The sequence below is a fragment of the Egretta garzetta genome, unplaced genomic scaffold (assembly GCF_000687185.1).
Source record: "Egretta garzetta isolate BGI_Z169 unplaced genomic scaffold, ASM68718v1 scaffold46, whole genome shotgun sequence".
Taxonomy (NCBI): domain Eukaryota; kingdom Metazoa; phylum Chordata; class Aves; order Pelecaniformes; family Ardeidae; genus Egretta; species Egretta garzetta.
In genome coordinates this window covers 6,666,738-6,682,744 of record NW_009260268.1, presented here as the reverse complement: position 1 = coordinate 6,682,744, position 16,007 = coordinate 6,666,738, and the positions used below count along the sequence as shown (strand labels likewise).

The 16,007-nt window shown below is 35.6% G+C and overlaps 2 protein-coding genes across 14 annotated transcripts in view; one reads left to right on the top strand and one right to left on the bottom strand.

Moving 5' to 3' along the window:
- Positions 1-16,007, top strand: part of PCM1 (pericentriolar material 1) — a 46,333-nt gene that overhangs the window by 26,673 nt on the left and 3,653 nt on the right. For 5 of the 13 annotated variants that reach the window (XM_035897745.1, XM_035897744.1, XM_035897746.1 and 2 more), the window contains 15 exons: positions 765-937; positions 1,022-1,150; positions 1,674-1,794; positions 2,113-2,250; positions 2,498-2,631; positions 3,505-3,639; positions 3,840-4,037; positions 6,030-6,089; positions 7,921-8,059; positions 8,791-8,939; positions 9,880-9,967; positions 10,997-11,247; positions 11,470-11,562; positions 11,681-11,804; positions 13,029-14,212. In XM_035897745.1, coding sequence (XP_035753638.1) covers positions 765-937; positions 1,022-1,150; positions 1,674-1,794; positions 2,113-2,250; positions 2,498-2,631; positions 3,505-3,639; positions 3,840-4,037; positions 6,030-6,089; positions 7,921-8,059; positions 8,791-8,939; positions 9,880-9,967; positions 10,997-11,247; positions 11,470-11,562; positions 11,681-11,804; positions 13,029-13,054 — 1,958 coding nt within the window. In that variant the 3' untranslated portion in view covers positions 13,055-14,212. Of the gene's footprint in view, positions 1-764; positions 938-1,021; positions 1,151-1,673; positions 1,795-2,112; positions 2,251-2,497; positions 2,632-3,504; positions 3,640-3,839; positions 4,038-6,029; positions 6,090-7,920; positions 8,060-8,790; positions 8,940-9,879; positions 9,968-10,996; positions 11,248-11,469; positions 11,563-11,680; positions 11,805-13,028; positions 14,214-16,007 lie in introns of those variants that run through there. The other 8 variants (XM_035897739.1, XM_035897735.1, XM_035897741.1 and 5 more) reach the window with 6 other exon arrangements.
- Positions 15,721-16,007, bottom strand: part of LOC104129442 (general transcription factor IIE subunit 1) — a 3,675-nt gene continuing 3,388 nt past the window's right edge. The window contains 2 exon segments of the mRNA XM_035897749.1: positions 15,721-16,003; positions 16,005-16,007. The exon segment at positions 16,005-16,007 is cut by the window's right edge and continues 232 nt beyond it. Of these exon segments, the coding sequence (XP_035753642.1) occupies positions 15,859-16,003; positions 16,005-16,007 (148 nt within the window). The 3' untranslated portion in view covers positions 15,721-15,858.

Genomic DNA, 16,007 nt, shown 5'->3' with positions numbered 1-16,007 from the left:
TGCTGTATTTCTCGTAACTTCATTAACTTGAGTACTAACAAATATGCATCTGTTAAACTGAGTTTTCTAAATTTAACTTTTTTCCATTCAACACTTGCCAAAATAAGTGTGTGTAATAATTTAACTGTTGTGATGCAAGGATAATCCTTAATTTTCAAAGGAATGGGAGACTTATTAGGGAACACATTGTCTTCTCATACATATGTAGCAGGGCTTAAGGGTAAGAGGTTTTCTGTGAGCCTCAGAAGTGCTATTAGACATGTATGAGAATGTAGGATTTATGCTTGTGTGGGAGGTGTGGGAAGGAGTGGCTTTCTTTAATTCAGTCTAGAGCTTTCTTAATGGTGTTGCTTCTGTTGCAAAAGTGTGGACTACTTGTGTTATATAAACTTGAGACCTTTGGCTATCGTTTGATATATCTCAAAACTCCATTTTCAATGTTGAATACCTATTCTGAAAGCAACGTTGTGGTGTGTGTAGTACAGTCTTTAATAAAGAATACTTTGTAAAGGTATTGTTCAGAACTGTAAAGAAAATAATTCCTGTGAATGCTTTATATTTTATTTCGTATATAAAGGATTGCATAAAGTATTATTTCGGAATGTTTAAATCTTTGCCCTTCAGTAAGCTTTAAGAAAGCAGCCATATAATGGAATCTACAGCGATTGAGATGTAATCTATGTACCTGTGACTTGCATACCTAATAGGCAGGTCTTTCAACTGGTAGTATGTCGAGGACTTAATGAGTTCCTTTTTCTCTGCAGAAACTGGTAGTGATCTTTCTATGTTTGAAGCTTTGCGAGACACAATTTATTCTGAAGTGGCAACTCTTATTTCTCAAAATGAGTCTCGTCCCCACTTTCTTATTGAACTTTTCCATGAGCTTCAGTTGCTAAATACAGATTACCTGAGGCAAAGGGCTCTATATGCTTTACAGGTATGCACAACGTTTTTGATCTTGTATATGAATCAGACAAATCTTAGATCCTTTTTTACAGTATAGATTTATAATCTTTTCTAGGATATAGTGACCAGACATTTATCTGAGAACAACGAAAACCAGAAGTGCACAAAATCACTGAATTCTGCAACATGGATGGCATCAAATTCTGAGCTGACTCCCAGTGAAAGCCTTGCTTCTACAGATGATGTAAGTTTTCAAATTCAAAAGCTAGTTTACTGTCAGCTTTTCCTTTTCCTATTTTCTCAATTTACGTGCATGCTTGAAATACTCATACAATCGATTGTTTTTTTCTAAAATTAATATCAACTTATACAGACTTTCCTAAACAAAGAAATGCAAGAGAATCTTAATGCAAAAGTGATTAAATACAGTAGGATTCTTGATGCTGGAAATGAGTGATGTGTCAGGGAGGAGTAGAATACAAAGAGGGGCAGAAACTGATACTCCAATATCTTCTTGTGTGGGTAAGGTCAGGGCAAGTACTGATCACAAGATTCCAAAAAATTTTTGCTTTTTTGTATTTAAGGAATCACTGATGCCTCCGTACAGTTTCTTATGTGTTTTATAGTTGAATATTTGAAACAAACATGGTAGAATCAGCTGATGGATTTATATCCTGAAAGTAAGGTTGTCTCCCAGTCAGGTAGCCTGGTGACAAGTCTTGATACCACAGCATGTGGCTGAAATTCAGTTTTTTGGTGGTTTTTAGGAAACGTTTGGCAAGAACTTTTCTACAGAAGCATGTCAAGATTGTGAACAAAATGATGCAGACAATGGGAGTACTATGTCAACATCTTCAAATTTTGAACCCTTTGCTACTGATGACCTTGGTAAGAATGATGTGATTTACAGTGTTTTAAGTGTTACTCCCTCTGTCCTAAAATGCCTGCAATTGCCTATGCTTAAATAGTATACTGTTCTTTGATTTTTAGTGTATAATCATGTTTTGTAAAACATCACTTAGAGAAATTAGCCACTTGTGAAACACTTTGAGTTGATCAAAGTGTGTAATAAAATATTACAACTCAACTACAGTTATATGTAGATTTTAAAACTTGTGGCTTTGAATTCATTTTTATCATTGTTTACTTGTCTATCAATTGAAAACTTTTTATTTAGGTTAAAAAGTGTTTTTATTCTAAATATAGGCAACACAGTGATTCACTTAGATCAAGCTTTGGCTAGGATGAGGGAATATGAGCGTATGAAAATTGAAGCTGAAAGTACCCTTGACTCTGAGGGCTGCTCTAGTAATTTTCAGGGTGCTTCTGCTGCTAAATTAGAAGGTATGCATATATATACATATTTTGCTTAGTTTTAGAGAATAATTATTCTAAAGATCAAGAATAATTTAATTAGCTGACTTGTTTTCCTCTTCATTTACATTGAAAACTTAGCAAAGTTTCAAAGAATCTTTACATACTTAAGTAAATACAATTTATTTTTTAAAAAGGAAAATACATGAGTTTGAAATGGGTCATTTTTTAATAGTAATGTTGAATGACTTAAATGTTCTTTTTTTTTTTTAATGAGGTCCAAGTACTAGTGAATGTCTTGCTGTGCCACAGCCTAGTGAAGTTTCTGCTGTTCCATGTCCTCGTATAGATACTCAGCAGCTTGACCGCCAGATTAAAGCAATTATGAAAGAGGTCATTCCTTTTCTGAAGGTAAGCACTCTTTTCAATAACGTGTGAATTAAGAGCATAGGAAAAGGACTGGCATAATTGCATAGAAGAACATTCTTTAAAAAGCATAACATGCATTTTAGCAGCAGCTGCCTATAAATGTGTTAAGTTGGAGACCTTGCTGAGGATGAAGTAAGGATTAAGTACTGCAACAGAGAGATTCTGTGGAGTTTTTAATAGGAGAAAGAAATGGTAAGGTTTCTAGATTGCATAGGGCTGCTGGACTTGACATCAAGAAGAATAGAGATTTCTTTGTTTGGAGCTGACCAAATCTAATCGAAATGTTGGAGAATGTACTTCTGAAATAGTTGCTGCCTTTCAGCAAAGAAAACTGTGATAATTTTGATTAAAACTGATACATATGATGTAACTTGATATTTTTGAAGAATAGCTCTGTGAGCTGTTGATATTCAGCATTATTTTCTCCTGTTTGCAAGTATCTTTAAAGTTGTTGAGAGCTTGTAAATGTCTGAATACAGAAGAGAAATGTACTACTTTAGAAGAGAAATAGTCACTGTTCATTCTTTGCGAGATATCTTAGCATACTCTTTAATACACTTGAATACACCACCACACTAGATGAAGATTCTTAGTTTGTGCAAATGTTAAAAGGTGGCATGTACTAATGTACTGGAAAAGTGACATGAAGCTTTGTGTGTCCTGGCCAATCAGTCATTAATGAAGTATGGTATCTGCTATAACTGTGTGCCAGTTAGTTTTGTGAGATGGGTTAGGACCTGTTCATGGGGTGCTGTTCCTTCAGTGGGCAGGTGATTATTTTATAAATTAATTTCAGTATTTGAGTTTTGATGGCTAATTTAAGTGGTAACCAAGTTCATTCTGATACTTGTTTAGGAACACATGGATGAAGTATGTTCTTCTCAATTACTGACATCAGTAAGACGTATGGTCTTGACTCTTACACAACAGAACGATGAAAGTAAAGAATTTGTGAAGTTCTTTCATAAGCAGCTTGGCAGTATACTTCAGGTTAGTAGTTTTTCAGTGTTGTTTTGCAACAACTGAAGATTCTACTTAAAATCTGTTTGAGACACTAAACCATATTTAAAAAAAAATTACAAGCTGTTATTTACCTAAACTAATTTTGAGTTATTAGGAATATGAGAAATACTTAGTCTTTGAAGTCTGAAAGCCTGTTTCAAAAACTGAAGAATTATTTCTCTTCACAGGATTCACTGGCGAAATTTGCTGGTAGAAAATTAAAAGATTGTGGGGAGGATCTTCTTGTGGAGATCTCTGAAGTGTTATTTAATGAACTAGCCTTTTTTAAATTGATGCAAGACTTGGACAACAACAGTATTTCTGTGAAGCAGAGATGTAAAAGAAAAATAGAAACTACTGAAGTGATACAGTCTTATGCTAAAGAGGTTTGTTATGTTATCTTTTTTCAAAAATGCAGCTTTTCTGAGTTTCCTAAATATCTGCTTTTCTTAAACTACTTTGATTACCTTAGTTCATACATTGTATATATGGTTTTTTACAAATTAGTGCTGTGTAGTCACGGTATTGCTTGTGTAGAAGCATGAACTGGCTTTCCTTAGTAAGGGAGATGTTCCTGTGTTATAGATGAGTGTGTTACAGATATCTAATTGTGTAGACTTTGTTGTTGGTAATTCAGAGGAAATGTGTTTTAATGGTTTTATGTGCACATAGGAAGGAATAGTCAAGTGTTGAAATGGTAATAACATCTGGGGCCATTGAGCAGTTGTTGTGATTTAACCCTCATAAGGCAGCTAAGCTCCACACGCATAACAGTTACTTGGGAAGACAAACGCCATCACTCCAAATGTCCCCCCACTTCTTCTTCCTCCAGCTTTTGTTGCTGAACGTGATGTCATATGGTATGGAATAACCCTTTGGTCTGTTGGGGTCAGTCCTTTCACAACTTCTTGTGCACTCCCAGCCTACTTGCTGGTAGGGTGGGGTGAGGAGCAGAAAAGGCTTTGGCTCTGTGAAAGCACAGCTCAGCAATAATGACAACATCCCTGTGTTACCAACACTCTTCACAAGTCCAAAACATAGCCCCACACTAGCTACTATGAAGAAATATAGCTCTATCCCAGCTAAATATTTTGATATATGGGAGTTCCAGTCCATCATCTCTCCAGTTATGCCTACAGCTTTCCTTGTAGTAGCTTAATTAGGCACCATTTCTACCTAACATGAATAGGTCCTATGAAGTCATCAAATAGTTGGCTTGTTGGCGTATATAGAAAGTAACACTTTTCCAGACTCTGAGTGTAAAATATATATAAACTTTTCAGGAATATTTGAGACTGTAGTACATACTCTGCTCTAACAGACCAAGTTTTGTTTGGTTTTTACACCATTTACATTACTAAAAAGGTTGCATCATCATTTTTAATTTTAGTATTGCAGTTTTTAGGGACATAGCTACTTAAGTTATATGAGCTGTTTACAAAACAAACACTGAAACAGATCATGTTCAGACACTTAAATTGGTCAAGTATCTACCTTGGTGTTTCTTCTTGTATGGTATAGTTATGAGTTCAGTGTCCTTTCAGCTTTCTTTTAGAAACACAAATGCCAAAGCAAACCCTTAACTCATTCTTGTTTTAAAATGTTGATGGAAGTTATTTCGTGACTCTGTCATAAGCTATAAAGTCCTGTAAGTAGTTTTAAGCATATTATCATTGACATATCAAGATAGTTCAACTTAGATATACCAGTAATATGGCTAGTGTGAGAGAGACCGCAGAGGGCCTTGAAGAGAGGCCAGAGAAACACTCTGAATCCAGAAGGATTTGGATGTGACTTCCTATTTTATCGGAAGTTGCTCATTGGGTCTTTGTTACGCAAAGGATTGGTTTATATGCTGCTGTGGGAATGCACGACTTGGATCTGGCATTTCTTCTCCTCTCCTGGAAGACAGAATTAGGGTTAAGGTCGATGTTTGCCTTGTTGCTGTGTCATCAGTTCAGATTCAGTAGAGCTAGGGATGAGCCAGAATTGGTAGGTCCTGGTTACTTTGTACAGGCCCACACAATTATCTCTATATGGTCTTCTCACAGCTTTCAGATCTGGTATCCTGATGCAGGCACATCTGACATATTTGTGGCTGTCTTGAGTTCAGTAAGCTAACTGGTTTTAATTCCGCGCTGAAAATCACAGCTTTCTGGCTAGCACAGTTTTTTGTAGTGTTTTGGAACTCTAAAATATTGAAGACGTCTGTGTAAACATCTCTCATAGTATAGAAGTCCCCGTGGCTTACTGCTGTTTTGAGATAGCAGTTCCTGGTAAGACTGGCATTTCAACCAGGGTTTCATGAAGCCCTAGTTTGGTTCAGTATTTCAACGTTATTTCAGTTTAGAATTGAAGACAGTTTGTGTTTCTTCTAGGCAAAAAAAGGTCTCCAGGTGGATGTTTGTTCATCTGCTGAAGATGTCGATGAGGACAAAGTATGTTTATGCTTCTCAACTGTCTTTATTCCTCAGATAATTTCACAGATCACTTAGTCATACTGTTTTCTGTCATATAAATCCAGTATCTGTAAGCAGCCCATTTCTTAATGTTTATAAATTTATTAAACATCATTGGTTTTATCCCCTTTATTTTCAGTGATTTACTTTATCAAAGTAACAAAGTAAATTATAATTTCCCTTTTTTAAATTTGAGTTTATGGTGTGGGAAATTACTACCAAAAATCTGCCTTTGTCAATAAGTCTTTGTTATTATATGCATTCTGTAAACATGACTTGGATATCAGTTCCTTGGTTGCTTTTGGTTTTTTATCCCTGTTTCTAGTGCAGAGCCATTAACCAGCATAAAGACTAATGTATTTCTTCTAAAACATTATCTTGTTACCTTTCAAGAAGTGCATTCAGGTCAACAAAGATACAGTATTAAAGATGCTTTTTTGTGTATTGTTGATGACCTTTATGTAAAATGAGCTTTGCTTTACGACTGACAGTTTGGAAGTCTAAAAAGAGCAAAGTTTATATTTAATGCTACGCAACTGAAATGGAGTAATTTGTGATACTTGCTAAGCAGTTTTTAGGGTAGGATTTTGCTTTTCCTTTTAGTATTCATTTTCTGTATTTTTAAAGAAAAAAGACTTGTTCTGAAGGTGTTTATTGTGGTATTTGACCTGGGGCTGTCACATGTATTCTCAGCTCAGAGCATTGAGAACATAGTCATTTGTTGAAGAACTAAATAACAAGGACAGTAAATAGAGATGGTGCCTAAATATTTTTAGCAACTAACATTTTCAATGGTATGGAATAAGACATTTTACTTTTAATCTTAAGGGAAAGGCAGATGGCCACAATTGAGGCACAAGTCTTTTCCAACCTAAATAATTCTATGGTTCTATGGTATTTGAGGTTCTCGGAGTCAAAGTCTGAGTATTAAATGTTAGCACCCAAAATTCGCCCTTTTCTCTTTAAGTTTGTTTTGAAAACCACTAAAATAATTGTGTTTGAGAAGAGGGGTTGTATATGAAGTTTTGTGTTTTCTGCTGGAATGTTCAGCTTTTTCCAACCAAGGGAAAGATACAGGTAATGTACTAAGTAGAATGTTGAATGCTTTCCTAAATGGGCACAGGCATACTTGTAGGCATGTATGGACATAGTCGGTGCTTTCTTCTAGGACTTAAAGCTTCACACTGCTTTGGAAGTAGAAGTGGGAAGCTGTATCTCACTTGTGATGGTTACTGTAGTGTAGAAGAGTCCTCTCAAGATTTGGAGCCAAAAGCAGGGCTCTATTTGGGGTTCATATAGACTGAGTAGAATTTTCTCACTCAAGGTATTTAGTAAATCATTCAGCAGAGAAACTGCTTAGTAGCTATTGCTAAAGAAATGAGAAGCTGCAGTTAGGAATATCCCTAATTTTTACTAGAGATCGTTTAGGAGAAGCAGACAAGTCACTAGAAGGTAATAATGCAGGTCTGTCTTTCTTCCTCTTGATAATGACAAATCCAATTTAAAGAATTTTTTTTTTTTTTTAAGCTAGCATGCTGATCAGTATGAACCTTTTCAGATAATGAAATACTTGGTTACGATATCCGTGGTAGCTGTGTCTGAACAGTGCATGGTCTCTTCTAGTAGGTTCTGACGCTGTTTCAGGAGTAGCTTTGCAGTGTTCATTTCAAGGCCTTAAGGACTACTTAAACATTAATTTTTAGTCTGTACCTTTTTTATCTTTGAGAAAAAGGTGACTCCTTGATGCAGAAACCATAACAATCTTCAGATAAATAAACATGGAATTGCACAGTATTCCTTGTTTTCCTAGGACAAGGATGAGACTGAAACTGCTAAACCAGTACAGGACACAGAAATGTATAATGGTAATGGAGCTCCTGAAAGTATTAGGTCTGATGCATCTGATCAAGAGGAAGATGAGGAAAGTGAAAGCGGCCCAGTGGCAATAAGTAAGTGATTTTTACATAGCTTATAATTCAATGCTTTCCCTGTAGTCTTGACCAACTAATTTTACAACAGGATTTGCACGAAGTACTGCTGTGTAACACCTCTCACAGATTTTCTAGTCAGATCTTTTCCAGTGAAAGTTTTCCAGTACGGTATTTACTAGTATTGTGACGAGGCTTAAATATTCCAATTAGAGGAGCTTTTTCTCTTTGTAATCAGTAGATCTGTAAAAACACGTTAGAATCAGATTAATTGTTTAAGTTACATATGCTGAAACTTAGAGGTTTCTCAACCTTTAACCTGAATGATATGAAAGCTACTGAAATTTTATGCAGTTTTTCATTTAAATGATTTGTTTTTAATATGCTTATACTTAAGGTTGCATACTTTTTAATATTTTTTTTTTCTTGTTTGTTCTCTTATATCAACTACTCATGGCTTGGTTTCCCTTATATTTACATTCTTCACACAAACTTGTTTAATAACTTAGATATTTCACACCAACACAGTGGTGTTTGTTCATAAATTAGCTTACGTGGAGCTTGTGGATCTTTGAAAGTTAAGTCATCACTGTATCTTAATTTCAAAGAATGGTTTGAAGTAAGAGTTATAACTGATCATTGCAGTAAATTCCCAAAAGGGATTTGGATTTTGCAGCATGACTTTTACTCTGTCAGGCTCTGTCAAAATGTACGTGCAATATGAAGGTGGTTTTACATTGATGTGCCTTCAGGTTTATCAAAAGCAGAAACCCAAGCTCTGACTAACTATGGCAGTGGAGAAGATGAAAATGAAGATGAAGAAATAGAATTTGAGGAAGGACCTGTTGATGTGCAGACATCACTGCAAGCCAGCAGCGAAACAACAACTGAAAATGAACAGGTATCACTAAAGTTGTAAATGCAGAACAAACCTAAGCCAGTGCACAGCTTTTAAGTACATGTTTGTATGTACCTCAGTTTTTCTTGTGGTACTGTTTTCATACTAATGAAAGTAGAGGAATCATAGAAGACATTACATGAAAGCAATAGCTGCTTACATACAAAATGTAGCAATCCCCACCTGAATTTGTTATTAGTATAGCTGATGCCAAAATGGACAGATGGACACAGCCAAAACTAATGTTTAAATCAGCTGGCAGAGAGAGAAAACGTTAAGTTGCAGTAGAAAAGAGAAACTTTCAGAAAATCATCATGTTTTAAACTGTTAACTGGTTCTTCGTCTGTGTTTGCTGACATCAAGTTCTAATTGGGCTTTCCACTGCAGAAGCCATTGACTCTTGTATTCTAGCATGTCTTTGATTTGTCTTTCCTCTTTATCATATAATAATTTTTTCTAGAACAACAGTGAAATGTTATTGGCTGCTACTGTCATTTCACTGTTTGTTTACTTACAAACGTTTGGATGAGTGTGACTTGGTTCTGGAGACTTGTCAATCCTTTTCATTTCAGTAAATAAGATTGACTTCTGAACCATTTGAAACTTTGGTTTACTTAACAGGTATTAACATTTAGCAAGGATGTAACAAGAACATTTTACTTTAAAGGCTAAAACAGTAGATCTTTTCAGTGGAACCAAAGAGTTTACCTGGGAACTACTGTAGTGAGGAAAAAAAAATTAAATGTTCAGATAAAACACACATATTAGTGTTTATAGTTTCTTGAACTGTTATTGAATGAAGTGCTGATGAATAGAGAATAGAACTTGCCAGAAGCCAAAAAAGTGGAGCAAGTGTACGGTGTGTTTGATGTTAGCAAGGAAGATTAAATTAGCCAATAAGCTATAACACTGATTAGTAGAATTTGTTTTAACTGGTTTTCAGCTTCCCCAACATACTTCAAACCAAGAATTGAGTAAGACAAAAAGCAGCGAGATTCTGTCATCGGAACAAGAATCTGTTCATGATAAAGGTAAGCTGAGAGATTAACACTTCTATATGAATTTGTATACTGTGAGAATTATCTTGGACAGTGCCTGTGACATATGTAATTAAGAGGAAGATGATGAAATTTGCAAGAGTTTCCTGGGCTTTTTTTTTTTTTTTTCACAGAACCGTATCAGTTGACTAGATATATCTCTGTCTATATAGACACAGCCAACCTTTTAAAGAGGAAAGCTGGAATAATCTTACCTAAGTAGATGTGGTTTTGATGCCTGACAACAGCATGAATTTCAGTTGATTGTTGCAGCCCTTGGCCCATAACTGTAGCAGAGTTAATTTGTCTGTTACAGTATTTTGATGTTTAGATTTGTCTAGTACTTTTTTTTTCTGCTACTACCATTTACTAGCAATTGAAATCACTTTGTATTTTAAAGATGTATTTCTGTGAGTGATGCTGTGTTGTAACTGATTAAGAATTGAGAAATCATTTTCTGTCAAAAGACAGAAACACTACTGGGTGGTATGAATGTTACATCTAATCTGACTGTTACCACCTTCTTATCCTGTGGTTTTTCTGTTGCAAATACTGGTTCTTGGTCTTCTTTCACAGACTAAAAGTAATATTTGAATAGATCCCGTGTTGCCACAAGAATGTGGCAAAATGTTAAGGAATTTATTGTTCTGTATTATATCTCCTTATCCCTAGAATTATTATTTTACAGTAGGTCATATAGTTCTAGAAGTTGTTTTGGTTTTTTGTTGGTGTCTTTTGTTTGTGGAGGTTTGTTTTTTTCTTTAAAAAGCTGTATCAAGTCAGAAATCTTTGTCACATACTGTCTTGTGATACTTGCTGATACTTAAGTGTATGAGAGTACAAATAACTGGTGTTTTATTTCTATCAGCTTTGTGTTGATATGAGAGACTATAATTCACCTATGTTGCTCATTTGTAGTTTTGGATCAAAATTTGTAAAAAATAATAATAACAATCTGGGAATTTTGTGTGCTAGAATCTGTCACTATCTTTACCTAGTTAAAATGTGGTTTTGTGATTTTAGGTGAACAAGATGTGGCTACAGTTTTGCCTCATTACCTCAATGTCATGGAGAATGCACCACCTTTAACAGTCAATACCCCAGAATCCTTTGTGACGGCCAGTATGAAAACAGAAGAATCAAGCTCATCTTTACCAGTAAATGAAACTCAAACACTAGATACAACATGTGTAGGAAACAAATCTACTGCAAGTTCTGAAAGCTCTATGGCTGGCAGCCCTGATACAGAGTCACCTGTGTTAGTGAATGAATATGTGCGTATATTTCAGTTAAGATACAGTCAAGAGAAATTAGATGTTTTTTTCTGTTTCAGTGTTATTTCTAGTTTCCAGTCTTGTTCAGTTTTCATCTGCAAATTTGATATGGGCATTGGGTTTTTTTCATGTACTTTGTAATAATAGTCAAAAATCTGGTTTTGGAGTGAAAATAAAACAAAGTAGCACTATTCTCTTAAATGTCATTGTTTTTATTAACAGGAAGCTGGTTCTGGAAATGTAAGTCAAAAATCTGATGAAGATGACTTTGTGAAAGTTGAAGACTTGCCCCTTAAACTTGCAGTGTATTCAGAGGTATGTTGCTATTGTTTGTGGGGGTGTTGTTTAGAAGTGCACACCCTAAATATCTTAATTATCTAGACGGCAACAAGAATTATCCAGAATTTTGAGTTTTGCTTTATCTGTTACAAAGGCAGATTTAATGAAGAAAATGGCAACAGAGGCCCAAACCAACAGTTTGTCTGATGAATTACTGGATGGAGGTGCTGCTCAAGATCAAGAATTAGTAGGAGATGCCCAAACTTTGAAAGAACCTGGTAAAGATTATTTTATAAATCCTCTGCACCTATTGGGAAAACACTCTGGAATGGCATAGAATTTAAATATCTTGTTATCACTGATTGAAGTAAGCAGTTATCATGGTGCTGAAAGAATATCCTTTTTTGTTATCATGCATTTGAAAATGATGTATTGATACAAAGGAATTTTGGCTTCCCATGTCCCTTCTATATACTTCTGTCAGATACTGTGGCTAATAAAGTCATAAAAATTAACATATGTAAAAATGCATGTTATAACTTAATGGGCTTTGAAACTTACTAAATGGAATAGTAATTTTGTTTCTTGTTACACAAGCTTGGGTTTAATAATATTGTAAATTCTAATTGCTATTATCTGATTTAATAATGCTCAATATAACTTGCTGGCAGACTGCTCAGTGTTCTTGTAATAGAAAAGTTCAAGAGACTTTTCAGAATAGTAAAATATCTCTTCAGGAAAAAGAAAATTATTTTTCATATGACGCATACCATGCAGTAGAAAAAAACTTTCAGCGTGTATGACAGCAATAAAGATTTGTCACTTTCATGAAACAGTATTTATGTGGCTACAAAAACTTCATGGCAATGCAGGTCAAAGAAACTTTTCTTTTTTTAATATGTTGATATTGTGACCAAGTTACGGTATTAGAGGCTTCTATTCTGTTCTTAGGCTTATAGTTCTCCAGTGGGGGTTATAGTAATGGCATATATCAGTGCATGAACTGGGTATTCTGGTGGTGGTAGTTTTCTGCCAGCGTAGCTAGTTCCAATTCTTCAAAGAGTATGAGCTGGTGAAAGTGCTTTTTTCTAATGCAGCTGTAGTGACAGCACAGGATTTTTCCAGAACAGTGTGAAGGAAGGTGCATCTTCCTCTTCCATTTCATTCACTGCCCGTCACCATTCTGCTCATCATAGCTAAAGTCTGTCGTGTCAGTTTGGTGAATACTGATGCATATGCCTGGTGTGGGAACTGAGGCTAAGAGTGCCGTGCCACACAAATTTGGTAGCTAGCAACTAAGCCATTCTTTATCTGTGTATGGGGAGTGGCTGTCACTGGTCAAGTAAGCCGTGGCTCAAAATGCTTGTGAAAAAAAAAGGTGACGATGACATATTTTATCAAGGTGCTTTAATGGATACTTAGAAGGAGTTGAAATGTGGTCAAAAGCTGTGTTTGATGCCTTGTAGCTGTTAGACAATAATTAGTATACTCTTATTTTACAGAAACTTTTGGAGCTCAAAGTGCATGAGAATTACCTGAAGATATCTGCATTTATAAACTCCGTGTATACAAATGCATATGGAAGATCAGCCCTAATTTCCCAGAATTCTGGAAGTGTATAAAAATGTAAAATTCTTGACACGCTGCCTCTTAGGATAGGTAGGCTAACTTCTGCCTGTGGCAGTTTGAACAGCTGGAACTGAATCTTCTTCTATTCAGTTTGCTGCACTGTTCTTTTTCTGTCTTAATCTTTTTTTTATTTTTTATCGTGACCTGTTTAGTAATTTTAAAATTGTAGTTTTAAATAAAGTTTGGACTTGTCTGTAAATTTGTCTTTTGAAAAATTTTCCTCTGGCTTACGAAGTGGTATCCGGAGTTTGTTGTTGGAAGTTAACTGACTTAAAGCATTAGCATGTTTATAGCAGTTTGTTACTCCTCTTCGGAGAAGCGCTGCTAACTTTCCTGGGACAAGAGACTCTTGTCCCGCTAAGTTTCTCCATTTTCTATAGACATGAGGTGTAGACATGTTGCCTTTATAGCCTGTGTATAGCTGGTCTGTTAAAGGAAAAAAAAAAAAAAATAGTTCATGTTCATGGCCTGTGGAGTTTATTTCTATCAGCACTTTTATCTGAGGTGAAGTAAATACTCTGGTTCTGTAGTTAACTGCAGAAACCATCTGTATTTTTCTGCATTTTCTGTTTTGCACTTACAATGTGCAAAGGGATAAGCCTGTCTGAAAATTTTAGTACTGTTTTCACATGTAACACTTAAGATTGCTGCAACTGAAAGCCTGTAGAATCTGTTCCTAAAGTATTTGACTTTGTAAAGAGTTTTCATGTAGAAAGGAAGAAATTTAGGAAATTAAAGTTAATGTTTAAAAAACACAGAAGTCAGCGCCTTGTGAAGTCTCATGGCAAAGGTGCAGTTAGGATTGTAGAAAAGTAGATTTGAAAATTTGAACAAAAATTCTCTTTACTTTTTCAGATCAGAGTTGCTAATAACATAAGTCATAAAATTGAGCTAGAAATAGCTGCGTTATAGAGGTCCTGCTTACCTTAAAGACGAGGCTTTTCTCAAAGTAGTTAAAAAGCAATGGTCATCTTAAATTCAGGATTGTCTTCTGTTTGGGGTTAGTGTAATACAGCTATATGCTGTGGGAGACAGTCTAGGGCCAGTGAAGCCTAAATATGCCTGAAGTTTAAATAAAATGAGAGTATGATTATACTGTGATTTTTTTTTTTTTTTGTTTGTCTTGAGTCTCCAGGTTTTATGAGTAAATTTTGAAATGGCAGATTGGAGGTGAGAGGTAAAGGAAAAGGTATATTAAAAGGTTTGAAGACAGTTTAGTTACTGTGCAGGCTTTAAACTCATGGTGATGCTGCATGCAGAAAAAAAAAACTTTACAATTTTAAGGATAGAGGAAATACATTGTGATAGAGGCAAATCTGTGAAAATGAAACAAAGTGAAAGCTTTTAATCTCTAATTCCACAGAAGAATCATTCAGTAGATGTAAAAGAGGACATTTTCTTAAAGTAGAAATCTAGTTTATATGGTAAGTCATTAAACTCTAAAGCTCAAGAAATAACATGAGCACACACTGTTCTTGAATTCTTACCCTGGGATGGTGTGTATGAACAAATGGTATTTCTGTGGTCATACTTTCTCTCTGCCCTTTCTTTAAGAACCACAGAGTGGTTGAGGGTAGAAGGGACTGCTGGAGGTCATCTTTTCCAAAGCCCCTGTTCAAGCAGGGCCACACCGAGCTGGTTGCCCAGGCAGCTTTTGATCATCTTCAGTGTGGGAGCCTCTGCAACCTCTCTGGGCAACCTGTGGCAGTGCTCAGTCACCCTTACAGTGAAGAAGTATTTCCTAACATTCATTCCTAACTCCTGTGTTTTGGTTTGTGCCCTGGTAGTCTATTTTCATTATCCATTGCTCAAGTAGTAACTTTGTCAGCAATTCTAAGCTGTATCTTCTATTCTGATGCCAGTCCTTTTACTCCTGTAGTTCAGTTCAAGTAGAACATGTTTTTCAAAGGTAGTAGAGAAGGTCTTGCTTAAAACAATTCTACAGGGGAGTGTGTGAATGAGATACAAGAAGCAGGGTCTTCTGCCTGATGCCTTGTTTGCTTCTTTATTCATCTGGACTAAAATCAATGTTACATCGTTACTGTCCAGTATCCATTGCACAGTTTATCTCTTCAGAGACTCTGTAGAGCAGTGAGTGCAAAGAATTCAGATAATCAGTTATGGGAGAGAACCAACTCCAGCCTTGTAACTAACACAATTTAGTAACAGCTCTTCCCTTAGTGGGAGGTTGCTGTGTGAGACCTGTCTCTTGCTGTTGTATAGTGATTGACCTCATTCCATACCACTGCATTCTATTGTTTTGTAAAACCAAATCACATTGGAGTTTGGCTCACTTTCACCACTGGAACTACCTGCTACTTCTGGGAGGAAGGTGGAATAGTTGATTTCTTACAACAGATTACAACATTGCTTTTGATACTTTATTTTACTCAGATCATTATATCCCATTATAAATTGAAATGATTCATGCTCCAAAACTAACTACAGCATTCACAAAGTCTAAGCATTAAGACAGTAGGAAACCCACAGTAACTTTGGTTTGCTTTTCCTGCAGTGCTAGAATTTTGAACTGTAGTTACCTACTCCAGGATTACTATATCATGCATAAGAGCAAGGAGTTCAACGAAAACTTAATCCTTCAGTGGTAAACTTTGAAGAACAGAAGTTAAATTAATAAACTCTCTAATTTCAAAAGAAGCCCTCACCCATTCTATACAAGTTTGCATATTCATACAGTAGTATTTATTCAAAGACAGACTGGAACATTTCTTGTCCTACTTTTATATAAGCTTCTCTCTCTTCATTTGTCATGAGAGAGACAAGCTCTGGATTTTCACTAACTTCACCATATGAATGAGGCTGACCAGCTACCATTAAAACAGGACCTTGTG